General features: G+C 39.5%; 1 protein-coding gene across 6 annotated transcripts in view; it reads left to right on the forward strand.

Annotated features, from left to right (window-relative positions):
• pald1a (phosphatase domain containing paladin 1a) overlaps window positions 1-13,372 on the forward strand; it is a 57,309-nt gene that overhangs the window by 33,573 nt on the left and 10,364 nt on the right. For all 6 annotated transcript variants that reach the window (XM_010780884.1, XM_010780885.1, XM_010780883.1 and 3 more), the window contains one exon: window positions 7,828-7,983. In XM_010780884.1, the coding sequence (XP_010779186.1) occupies window positions 7,828-7,983 (156 nt within the window). The remainder of the gene's footprint in view (window positions 1-7,827; window positions 7,984-13,372) is intronic.

A 13,372-nucleotide genomic window follows, 5' to 3' on the forward strand; every position in this document is an offset into this window, starting at 1 on the left:
GCATACACACAGTATGCTGGATCATTCAACCCAGAAGAATATATAAGAAATATGTTCATAAACTTCTCTCACATATTCAAGCATCTTGCGGATGAACACACATAGGAGGAATTTCTAACACTTGATAATATATATCACCTTTCTAATGGAAGCAACATTGATATAGGAAATTCTGTTTTATAGAAGCGTATACAAAAGCTTTCACCTGCAAAGGTGGATCGAGAGATTCAACAATACCAGGGCTAAAAATAAGCTTTTTAAAATGTTTTGAATTACCAGCTGTGAAAAATGCTGAAAATGAGCCAATTTGAAGTTGCATGGAAAACGAGAGCATTTTAATGAATCTGGTGTCCCATTTAGCATCCGTGTGAAGGCTGTACGGTTCTTTTGATGTGTTTGGAGACTGGATGTTATAAAGGCTGGTAAAAGCGGTCGGTGTTAATTAATGTTATTACCCAGATGTAAGTCCTGTATGTTGATATTATTATGTGGCAGGCGGCTAGCAAGACGCGTGGAAGAATTAATGATTCTTTTCATGTTTAGAGTAGGACTGTAAAATAATTGTGTTCATTTTGAGGGGGAAAAATAAAGTAGTTTCATGTTTTTGCCAAATGTTTGTGGTGTTCTTTGGCGTTGTTGACCTCTAGAAGCGCTATAGAGCCGTACTCATTGAGCGGCTTGCTGTTAAGCTTGTGCAAGAACATCAGAACGCACAAGCCACGAAAATGTGGGCGACACAATATAAAGTCTAGACAATAGTTTTTCAATTATTCCACCGATCTACAGTGGGCTGGAATATGCCAATAAAAAAGCAATGCACAACCAAAGACGAGGAAGAAGACTGCTAGCAAGTAAACATTGTTTACTAATAAAACAACAGGGTGCCTTTAAGGATTCAATCACTTTTAAACATGCAGCATAAAATCTTGGCAACATACCATAACATGCATGTTACTATTTGTGAGTGGAGCCGAATGTTCAAAAGTTGCAGTTTAGCACTAAGTGAACTGAGTATAAGTGAGGTTTAAAGGTCACCTATTGTGCAAAACCACTTTCTCATGTCTTTTATACATAAACATGTGTCCCTTCTGTGTAAAGAGATCTGAAAGTTTCAGGAAAAAAGATTCGCTCACTTTTTGTCCTGATCCATTTATATAAAAACCTGTCTGAAAATGAGCTGATCAGATTTTGGCCACTTTATGATGTCATAACGGTTTTCTGGCTTGTGTAACCATTAGCCAATAACCAACCAAGGTAACCCCCCCCACCTTATCACCTGAATCTCCTCCTAGAGCACCATTGTGTTTTTTCAACCAAATATCTCTGATGGGCGTGGGGAGTGTTCCTTATTTTCATCTAAAGTAACAGGGCTGAAACAGAGGGGATTATGGGATGCTCCAATACACGATCTGTTTGGTATTTCAGCCAAACACTTCAGAGACATATTTTGTATATAAATGAGACTTATAATATATTGATGAAAAACAGTATAATAGGGGACCTTTAAACTAATGAGAGTTTAGCCAAGTTTGACAGTAAAGAGCTGAGCCTGAGCAGGGACTGTGATTCCCCAAATTGGGAGTTGTACGGTTCAATAACCTTTTTTGATGCCAGCCCCGACATGTGGCATCAGAGAAAAAGCCAGAGTAATAGGTCTGAGTGAAGTTTGTCGCTTGTGAAATCCATTTTAAGTGTTTGCGAGCCTTTATGTGCAATTTAGACAAAGATCTGCAGAAAGAAACAAATGGTAAAGGAAGAATTTGAATTGATATAATTTTACTTCTTAATTTATTAAAAATATCTTGGATATAACATCTCTTTAATATGTTAGTTTTGGCATGAAAAGTAATCCTGGATGGAAAATATTTTCGGTAATCCCAGCTGGGCCCTGGTTTGTAATGAATTTAACCTGAAAATGTATACTTGACTTTGAATTCTCTGTACATTGAGTGGAGGAGCCATGTGTAGGCTGCCTGTCCCTCTAGACAGGTCGGGGTTTGGTTTAGGATTTGGGTAGGAGGTGTTCTCGCAGGATCTGATGAATGGCTGCTTGTGCAAACCTTGGTGGGAAGGGCCAATATGGATTGGCCTTTTTACCTCAGCAACCCCATCAGATGGTAATTGGCACCATATGTCAAGCAGACGGTCCTCTCTATAATGTGCACTTCTCAGTTCAGTCCTCACCCAAATGAGCCCACAGAAAGGCCGACCCTCAATACTTGTCTGCTACCATTCAGGGAATAAACTTTGGTGCCCCCTCCAAAAGCCATGCATGACTTTTCTTTACAGATGAACCCTTATTTTATAAAACACATCAGTAGAGTACATGTAACACCTAGAACAAAATCATACAAGTGTGTGCTGATGTTAAGTTGGTGCAAAATATGTAAGGTCCAACATTTTCCCTTATACTGATGAAAAATACCCAAATTATTCTCATTGCATTTTATGTTGACCGAACGGTGACCTGCTACAAATAAACCCTCAATATAAATTAGCAATTTATATGTGGATGTCCTCCTTCATCTGTATTTTAATAAAATAAACGATATCCCAGATCTGAGGAAAGACACATTTGCCTTTTTTTAACACCAGTTGGCTTCTTCATTTATTTTTATTTGTCAGTTGATTTATGAACAACTGCCTCCCATTCTAATTCAACATGTTCAGTCAGCTAAATGGCTTTAAGTAAGAGTGTGTTAATGCAAACAGTGCCCGACACACAGCAATGCTGTCCCAACAACTATACTGATGATGTTTTTCTCGCTTTTTATGTAAGAGGCAAAATTATTTCTCAATAGGATACTGATGCTGTCAATGTTTGTCGCACAAATGGAAAACGGTTTCTGAGAATTTCACTGTAGCACAGAAATCTTTTTTGCCCACACACCCTGGTGAGCATAATGTCAGGAATGTCAGTCAATCGCCCAAAAGCTATTGATCAAATCACTGTCAGTCAGCGTGTGTGTGTGTGTTCAGATTTCAAATTAGACTGTTTGTATGAATGCACTTGTAATTGTTGCCTGTTCTTTGAGTGTGTGCTGTTTGTATGAATGCACTTGTAATTGTTGCCTGTTCTTTGAGTGTGTGCTGTTATGACATCAGATTGAACTGTTAACCCTTTTACATCAAGGACTTGTGATTTCTCAACATGTGGAACCCTTTTAAACCAAACCTTATGACACTCAGGATCCCTGTTTACACAAGATGTGGGCACGGGTCAGGCAGTCTCATAAGTGTCTGGTGTTTATCTTTAATACACCTCCACCTGCAGGCTGCAGGCTATGACGCTTATCCTGGGATTATTGGAAATTTGAACGTGGGCTGACGTGTTTCGATTAAATGGCTGGGATTGAAACAGTTGCCTGTGGTACTTTTTGCATAACTGACAAACATATATCGAGTGAATTTAGGGTGTTTTGCAAAATACTATAGATTTTTCTATTCAAAAAACTATTTTGTTTTATGGAAAGAGATGTTGGATAGAACTGCAGTTTTGATTTTGAAGTTTTGACCTCAGACCTTTTTCTCACTTACTTACCAAAAAGAAAAGTTTTGCTCTATAAGACAGTCAGTAACACCTTAAATACATCATTAGGTATATTTTAAGTATAGGGATATAACTATAAATATTTAAATGAATAGGTTGACATCTTAGTCAAAACACACATAAGTGCGCTCCATATAAAGCCAGAGGGCGATTAGCTTAGCTTAGCACAAAGTCAGGCAGCAGGGGTAAAACAACAACTCTGACTGTTTTGTGACAAAATGTGCCTATTAGTAATTTTTAGTTAAAGATGGGTTATGTAATTTATTTCAGAAACATTTTTTGTTATATTCCATGGAATGCTCTTAACATCCCGATAGCAATGAATATAGTAAATGCTTTGACAATAAATACATACAAAAATGTAATCTATGGAAGCCGTAGTGCTGTAAAAAGCACGACCAATCATTTTAGACGGCCCGGCTAAAATAACTGGATGGCCTTCCATCTGAGCACAAACTTGCCGTGCCCTCATTGGTCATGTGCACGTCCGTGTGTTTTGGAGGAGGGGCTCTGTAAGGAAGTAGCAGATTTTTTCCGGTCGTGTATTTTCAAATTCTAGCGCACTCAAGCTGGTTTCTCCAAAATTACATATCCCACCTTTAAATCTTTTTGTCAAACTCCTACCAAAAAAATGGTCACTGCTGTCCAATAAATAGTCCAGCTTATATATCCACCCGTTGAATTGAAACTTGTTGATTTAATAGTATGTTTTTTGTGCCCATCATCAAATTAGATGTAACATGTTAATTATTGAACTTGATAGATGCTACTATGTATTTAGATTTGAACCCTTAAACAGATCAGTTAGCGGTTTCCCCTTGCTTTCAGTCTGATGGCTAAGCTAATCATTTCCAGCTTTGATCCAGTTTAACATTAAAAGGGTAGATATGAAATATTGCATTTTTACTTTTAACAGAAAGCTGTCGACTGTCCACTTCTCTCACTTTCACATTGTCCTTGCTCAGAGCTCTGCTCAGACACCCAGCATTCCTGGACTCTCAGCAGCGGTATGTGGTTTGTGTTTGGCCAGACTCTCATCTCACTCGGAGCCGAGGGGCGTTAATCATCACACCTTAGCGGTCGGCTGAATAATGCCTTTCACCTTTAAAAGCACACAAGGAATGACCACTCACCTCTTTTACGAAAGGCCAGACAAGGATGCTGTAGTTCCCACTTTTATTTTCTCTTTACAGATTACAAAATGTTTATGCCTATAAAATCAGATGGTATGTTGATTCAAAAATGTAATCCACGCAAATCCAAAACTTTCAAGGCAAGTCTTTTAACATGGAATCAAAGTAATATTCCCAGTTTCTTCACCACGTCTTTTCTTTTTGAAGGAATATCTGATAGTACAATGAGAGGCTGCTCTACCACACATATGGCGCAGTCACTTCATGTAGACAGACAGATGGCCGCCACAGAATTATGGTTCTGCAGATTGTAGAGGTGTGAATTATGTAATCGTTTCAAAGTGATCTGCACTGTGTGTTATGCGCTCAGTATGTGCGCTGACAGCTGCCAGGCTATGGCACTGTGTATTTCCAGGCTGGGGGATGAAATGCTGAAAGCCCCCTGGGGTAGCAGGGCGCACAGGGTAACCGGGTTCACCAGTGTTCACCTGCTCTGCCACTATAGTCAATATAAACTTAGAAAGATTAGAGAAAGTAAAAGCTTTTTTCTTCTTCTCCTTCCTGTGAGGGTTGATAGACAACAGACAGCACATCCTTTGTTTGCATAGGTGTATTTTCTCCTCCGCTCTGCTGCAGATGCTTGGAAAACTGGGCTCCAACCACGTCTGTTTGGGAATGAACAGGAAACCCCACTCATTCCCCCTCTCTCTCTGTTGCGTCATTCAGCTCAGGAATGATCGTATTATGGAGCACTGTGCACATTTCAAATTACCCTGAGTGCTAGCCCACCTACTTAGTAAACTCTCATTATTCTCTGTGCAGCCCCCACAGTGTCCTTAATATACTTCCCTTATATGTGAGCAGATATTCATTTTAATCCATCAAAAACAAGGCCAGCCATCAGGATGCAGACAACACACTGCTGGGGAGAAAGTGTCTGAATAAATGCTGACAGTTTTTTGAGCTACACTACACCTCAGCCCCGCTTATTACTTTCCCTTAACCCCGATTGACATGTTATCGAGTCCTCCACAAACCCCACACTCGGCCACGCAGCTGGATGGCAGGCCTTTTCACTTAATTTCTGGAGTTGCTCAAGGCTCTAAAGCAATCAGAACAAAAAGGAGGAGGAAAAATCAAAAAGGGAAAACATCTTGACAAGACTCGCCACATTGATGAAAGCCTGTCTGAGTTTTCATCGGTGCTGCTCACAGTGGGTAACTGAAGAGCAACCCCAATTACCAGCCATACTCCTAGAGAAGTGGCACGGTATAGTGCCGTGGCAGAGCTGCTTCACCACGACTTTCCATGAGCTACGTTTTAGTTTGCAGAACACATTTTTTGTTGACTAGCATTTCATAATGCTTTTGAATGACTTTGTTCACAAGCTTGACAAGCACAGGAGCTTTCCCTTCCCTCCTGTTCTGTATACAGTGAATTAGTCCTGTGAGAGTGCTATTATCCTGTCTTGAATAATAATCAACGGGATTATAAACTCAACGGATAATTGCACTCCTCTAGTGTTTCTGACTATAGGGTGCTACCATGAATTCCAGTTATTTTGTGATTATCATAAGAATAGCTGTGTAACTATAGTGTTTAGTGATTCAAAAGAGTTAAAGGGTTTTGGGAGACAGAGGGAGTAAACAACTGATATATGTAATGATGTAATGTATATGGCTTTCCGACTCAGCTGATAATAATAGAGAAGAGATTAATGAATATGATAAGAGACCGTGTTCAAGACAAGGACAGGAATGAATGAGCAGAATGGATATAATTCATCTCAAAAGGTGATTTCAACAAATGTCGCTGTCGAAAGGTAGTAATCACTTAAGTTAATTCATGGTTTATTACCAAACAACACGTTCTCTGATGGATGGAGCAGAGGAAAATATTTTATGACATGTTTGGAGTCCACAAGGGACACAATGATGTTGAAAATCCAGGATAAAGTGCATTTTGCATTAAACTTCTCCTTTTTAAGATATATCTTTTCTCAAAATATAGATTTGACTAATTGTCTAAATCCTCTTTATGCATGGTTCCTCTATACAATAGAAACACTAGACATTAATTAAGATGCATATTGACATCAAGTAGAAAACTAACCAATATAATTACATGTTCAAAAGTTTGGAGTTCTTTGTTGTGATTTTCAAATTAACATTCATTTTACAGATCCATTTTTGCCAACTCATTTTACCAAAAAATCCATCGGAGTTGATGTTTCGAACGACAAAACTCACCTTTTATCCTCACGATCAAATGCAAGCTTTGATTCTTTTTGTTAAATAAATGAAGCATGCTGAGCAATGTGCTATGGCAGCTTGTCACTCCTTTGAAGAAATTATGTCAAACTTGCAAAGAGGAGGAAATGCGGTTTGGCCTCGGGCGACTTTGAAAGCTTTTCAGAAGTGTTAGCAATGCTGTCCCACGTCTACATATTCAGGCATTATCTTCAATATGGTTGGAGAGTGGCAATGTGAATTGGTATTGATTTTTTTGTTTGCTACTGGGCCTTCAGTTTAGAGGACACAGACCCTCTGTTGGTGGAGCTGACGGCCACAGCCAGACCAAGATAAACAATGTTATGTTGGAGCCAAGCGGAAATAATGTCCATGCAGGCGGGTAGGGGGTGGGGGCATTGAGGGGATATAGGAGAAACACAGGGCAGGAATGAGGATGTTATATAAGATGAAAACACATCTGTTTGGCCATGTACTTCAGCACGTATGTCCTCCGCTTCCTCTCACAGTATGATTCACCTAGGAATAATACAAAAAATATATTGATTGTTGTCCATAATATAAGTACACATTAAGATAAAAAACACAACAATCAATATATACTAAATAATATATACAAAATAACAGTCACTTCAATATCAATATCTTTATTGCAGATTGTCCATAGCAGCGGAAAAAAAGACGGCGAAAGCCTAGCTTTTAATGCTTCACACATTACAAATCTAGAACACATAAGCTTATTCTTATTCTTTATTATGATCCCCATTAGCACTAGCACTAGCATTGGCTATTCTTCCTAAGCTACTTATGACTTTTGTTTCCATATGGGGGAAGGAAAGTGTTGTCTTGTGGCAAATTGATGTACTTTAAGAACTTTCTTTACCTCTTTTCTCAGATCAAAAGTGGTAAGACGGAGAAGGAGTGTCAGCAGCTGGTGCTGAGGAGCCTGCAGTACCTGGAGCGCTACATTTACCTCATCCTCTTCAACACTTACCTGCATCTGGAGAAAAAAGACTCCTGGCAGCGCTCATTCACTCTCTGGATGGAACAGGTACATGATCTCTGCCCTAACTCTCTATTATACTCCATCCCACATTCATCTTCTTTTTTTTTATGTGAAACACTTTCATATATGTCGATATAATACAGACAAAATAACTGGGAATATTATTGACAACTAAGCAGGAGATCAAATTAATAATGTGGTTTAATAGAAGACACATTATTAATTTGATCTTGAAATTGAATTGGCGTGTGCCGCAATTACAATTCAATCAGATAGAAGCGTCACATTGCTGCTGCTGGAGTTTATTTAATTGCCCTTGAAAGACAAAAAGAGCTTTGCACGTTGGATCTTTCTGTATTAAATAAATCAGGAGTTTCATTGAGGTGCAAAAATATCTCCTGGTGCTCCAGGACTAATTTGACACCTTGTCCTTTGCTGCTGAACACGTTGAAGACTTGCTGATAATTCACAGCTTAATTAAAATAGTCACAGGAACAAACCGTTAATTCCCAAAAGCTCTAAGTGTTAATAACGTATTGGAAGGCAAACACGTTTTTCTTTAATATTATTTTGTACCAGTAAGAACCAGTTTACCAGAGTTTCATATGGATCTCCCAGCAAGAATGTACAAGCTGGTTCTGGTTCTATTGTGGCCTGGTTCTTCACACACTGAACTTCACAATGTCTCGGCTCTGTGTTTTTGTTGGTACATTAATCTCTTGGCCAGCTGTAACCCTACAGTAAGGTGGAGAATTGATGTGCATTCCAAACAAATGAGTAGTCAGTAAGTGGTACACACACACACACACACACACACACACACACACACACACACACACACACACACACACACACACACACACACACACACACACATACACACACACACACACTCTGCAATGAAATGGTTGGTTGCAATATTTAAAACTCACATGGTGGTAGAAGTTTGGTGGGATGACAGAATACATTGAGCTTGATAACATAAAACTGCAGCTCAACAGATTTACTTTAAATGTCATTGAATAATATCCATTATCTGGTTTTGTTTAATGTTTGTGTGCATTTGGTTTTAATTCAAAGGTTTTTTCTGTCCCTTTGTTATGCAGACCTTAGCCCTGAGGCTAAGCAACATTTCTTTAACATGTGTTTTCTTTTATTCATATCTTTATCATAGCAGCATCTTTGCAATGCCTTTTTTCTATAGGCTGAATAATGACATTTGGATGTTTGACGTCTCAAAATGACAAACTGGAGTCGATAAAACTTTTGCTAAAAGCAGTTCTAGTTCACAAATGTTCTCGTGTTATGTGCGAGGAGCCGGCGGCCTGGAGATATGGTGCCAAATGCCTCAAATATTTGAAAATCATTGATTGGAAATCTCTTCCTTCTTTGTCCTTATTGAGGTGGAATAAACTCTCTAAAGAAAAATGCGAATTCCAAAATAGACTGGAACAATAGCTGTGAAAACAATTGTCACAGAAGTATGCACGGTCAATCAGGGAATATTCTTCCTGTTATGAATAGCAAATATATGCGGTGCACCAGAGTGACTCTAATGGATCAGTTATGCAGTGAGAAAATACAAGCGTGCACACAGGGTGCTCTACTGTAGGGCAGGCAACAGAAAACACTGTCATTACAAGATAGATTTAAAAAGTCACTCTCATAATAAAAAGCAAGCCAATAAAATGCAATAAAAGCAGTGCATACAAACCAAACACTTGCCCATCTTCAAGAAATTGCTTGGAAAAATGCAAACAATTAGGTCCACTTATCTGACTTGTATGGCACTTGATGGTACAAACGCCATGAAGGAAGGGGAAAGGTTCAGGACATTAGCAGCCAGCGCTCCAATAGCCATTATAGTTGAGATGTGCTCAGAGTATTTCAGGGCTAAATTGTTCTTGTTCTGTCCATGAAATTATGAGACAGCCACTTCCAGTCAGCACTTCCGGCTCTTCAGTTGTTAAGAGGATATTATTGAGACAGGAAGAAAAAACTCCCTGCGTTTGGAGATGATGCTAAGCTGCATATAGCTATCTGTACGTTTGTGGGTGTTAGTGATTTACATTGCATGTTGTCACTTTGTATGGACACAAGAAAACGCAGTGTCGATTGTCAAACAATTTGACTATAATTGCGTTCTAACATCAAACTTTACATTATGTTAATTTGGAATTATAAATATCATGTTTGTCCAGATGAATCTTAGCTTACACATCCATTTGTATCTAGATAGATATCAGCATTTTGAATTGTGTCCATAATTCAGTTTTCACTACTCCCCCCGACACATTTTGAGAAATAGTCTCCGAATTTGGTACAAAACATCCGTAGAACAAGCTGAAAAAATGTGTGTATGCTTTTGGTGTGTGAGAGAGAAATTCCCTCACTAGGGAACCTTTTGGAATTTAGCCTTTGCAGACCATTTACATGCTCAAAAACCTTTATAACACACGACAGGAAACGGAAAACTTCAAAATGTATAATAGTGCTGCTTTAAATTGTGGTTTTCTTTAGTTTTGAGAATATTGTGGGAGTTATGTTTGATTCTGTATGTAAAGGGCAGGGGAACTAACATGTGAGCCTTTGCAGACCAATTCAAACCAATAGATTTTGAAATGTCTATGTTCTGTTTCAGATACATCTTTGTTGAAGAAGAGTCTCTTATGGGAACAGAAACCAATCAGAAATAATAGCTCTTTAAAATGACACCTATTCTGACCCTAAGCCAATGACGGTGGTTGCCACAGCGACTGTCTCCCCTCTCAGAAACTGAACAGTTCAAGTCAATTTCTACATTTTTTTGGGGTTAACCTTTTGCTTGAATTGCTCCCTATTACTTGTAGGAATAAATCGTATTTATTTTAATGGTTGGCAACATCTTTTGTGCTCAACAGTTTTGTTCCAACAGATCTCCTGTCAATCAAACAAGTGTCTGCTTTGTGACAGGTTGACATGGTTTGTTTCCTTTCACTGCAGACAAACCACCGCCTCTGCCCAAAATTAAATAAATCTGTATGTAATTATAGTAGTAGACTTTTTATCATTGTGGACTTCAGCTGTATTGATTTGGTGAAATATTGTGAAAGTCATCTACAGGCATGTATATTATATATTCTTAATATTCATTTTCAGCAGCAGCAGTGGTTTTCACTGAATGGAAAGAAACATTCTGTACAGTGAAACCTGTCACTGCAGAGACACTTGTTTGATTGACAGCACATCTCCGGGAACACAGCGAAGTATTGAGCACAAAAGATCTCCCCAAACATACCATTAAAATAAATTGAATTTCTTCCTACAGGCAAAATGTCCTACAGTTAACCCAATTTGTTTTTAAATTAACTTAAACCTGTCAGATTCTGTGAGGGGAGGGGGGGACAGTCGCTGTGGCAACTACCGTCTTTGGCTTAGGGTCAGCATTAGGTGTCATTTTAATGAGCTTTGTATTCTGATTGATTTCTGTGCCCATGAGAGACGGAACACATTAAGACATTATATTACATTTAGCTGAAGCTATTATCCAAAACGACAGAAAATGCACTAAACCAAAAGGATAAAAACAGAACAGCAAGAAACCTGCTGGTACATTAGTTTCAAATAAGCCAAACTATTTTGAAGTGCTGGTGCATTAGTTTCAAATGAGCTTGACCTTTTCAAGTACTACCATTTTCTCTTTTCTTTTTCTTTTCTTAGGCCTAATTACCAATGTGCGTTCGAAACAGGTGGATTTTCAGTCTGCAAAGGAAGACTTTCAGAAGTCCTGATATCTAAGTGTAGATTGTTCTATTTTGAAAAAACAATATACAATTTTTGAAAGGGCTTCAAGCATGGAAATCATTCTGCCTGTTTTGGATTATATAATGCCACGCCTTTTTTCTCTGCCTTCACATCCTTTTTCTTCACTGCATAATGTTAAAGTGAATATCACAAATAATTCCCTCTTTGTTTTCAAAATGAAAACTAAAGTAGGGCTACAGAATCATTTGAATAAGATTTAAAAAATGTAATAATGTAAAGAACATGCCCTTCCAAACACTAACATCTTTAAGAAATAGCCACACATAAATATGGTGCCAGAAAGTGTGACCCACATGCTACAGTCAGTGTTGTGATGTGTTCAGTGGCCCGGTTTCAGCTGAATCTGGCAGCGGCTCAACCAATCTGACCCTAGCAACCCGAAGGCACAATCATTAGCCTATCACCATTGACCGCGGCAGGATCATTAATGACCCACTGCGACGCCAGGGGCGGCAGTTGGGGGGTCATCGCCAGCACTGGTGATGCATTTGAAGCCATGATTACACAACCTGCCAGATCTGAGCGGTACAGTCTGTCCTGCATCCTGTCCTGTGTGCATGTGTGTGTGCATGGACTCATTTCATCTCCGCAGCGACTAAAAGCAGGAGCACAGTGTTCCCAGTGATGCGGGGCAGCAGCCTGTGCCAGCTGATACAGAGCCTCTGACCTGTTTGGTCTGTTCAGTCTGATTGTTTGACCACAGTGGCTGTTGTGTTGTTTTACTGCAGGATCAAAACCATGCAGCAATGCGTCTTTGAATAAAATGCTTAAAGCCACATGTGTGCACATTAAGTAAATATTGTCCCTAGCGACATTAGCCCACGTTGCCTCGTGGCCATGTAGTGAGATCAGAGAAGAAACATCAGAGGAGCTATTGGAATTGAAATCCATGTTTGCTAATCCAAAACGTGGCCCTTTTTACACAATGGCCAGACTTGTGTACAGTGCATACCAGGGATGCCTGCAGGAGAGGTACCCTATCAGTCACTCCAGCTGTTTTGATGTGTGGCACAGAGGCCTCCCTGTCCCCCTGCACAGGCCCGGTATGTGCTGCCTTTGAGATAGCCGACTGTGGGAAAGACCAGCGCCCCCTCGTTACGCTGCACCTCCCCAGCCGCTGCAGCAGCTAATGAGTATTGGCGTTTGTGATCTCTTCAATTCAGCATGAAAGGCATCTCTCCAACTAGAAATGTTGTCACCGCACACAAATAACTTCAAGGCCTCCTGCGATTTACCATCAAAGATCTGATCTGTTCTAATTTGTGTACAGATATATCAATTTGCTGCTTTACCATATATTGTCACCGCAGCAGCACCCTGGGTAAGAACAAGCCCCCAACAGTGATGTTATTCATTTTATTTAAGCAAGTTTAAAGTGAACGAACTGGCGAACCGTGTCTATCACAACTGGACCTTCTGTAGACATTCACACCTGATTGGTTGAAAAATATCTGATTGGTTACATTTCCTTTCCAACCCAAAACCACTGAAATGCGTAGTGCATGGACCGACAAACAAAGGGTTAGGGTTAGGGTAATGTTGTGAATCGAGTGGCCTGTGTTCATCGTCCATAACATACGCCTGCCCATACCATAACCCCACCACCACCATGGGCCACTCGATTCACAAC

This window comes from Notothenia coriiceps, unplaced genomic scaffold, assembly GCF_000735185.1.
Source record: "Notothenia coriiceps isolate Sejong01 unplaced genomic scaffold, NC01 NC01_scaffold00022213, whole genome shotgun sequence".
Classification (NCBI taxonomy): Eukaryota; Metazoa; Chordata; class Actinopteri; order Perciformes; family Nototheniidae; genus Notothenia; species Notothenia coriiceps.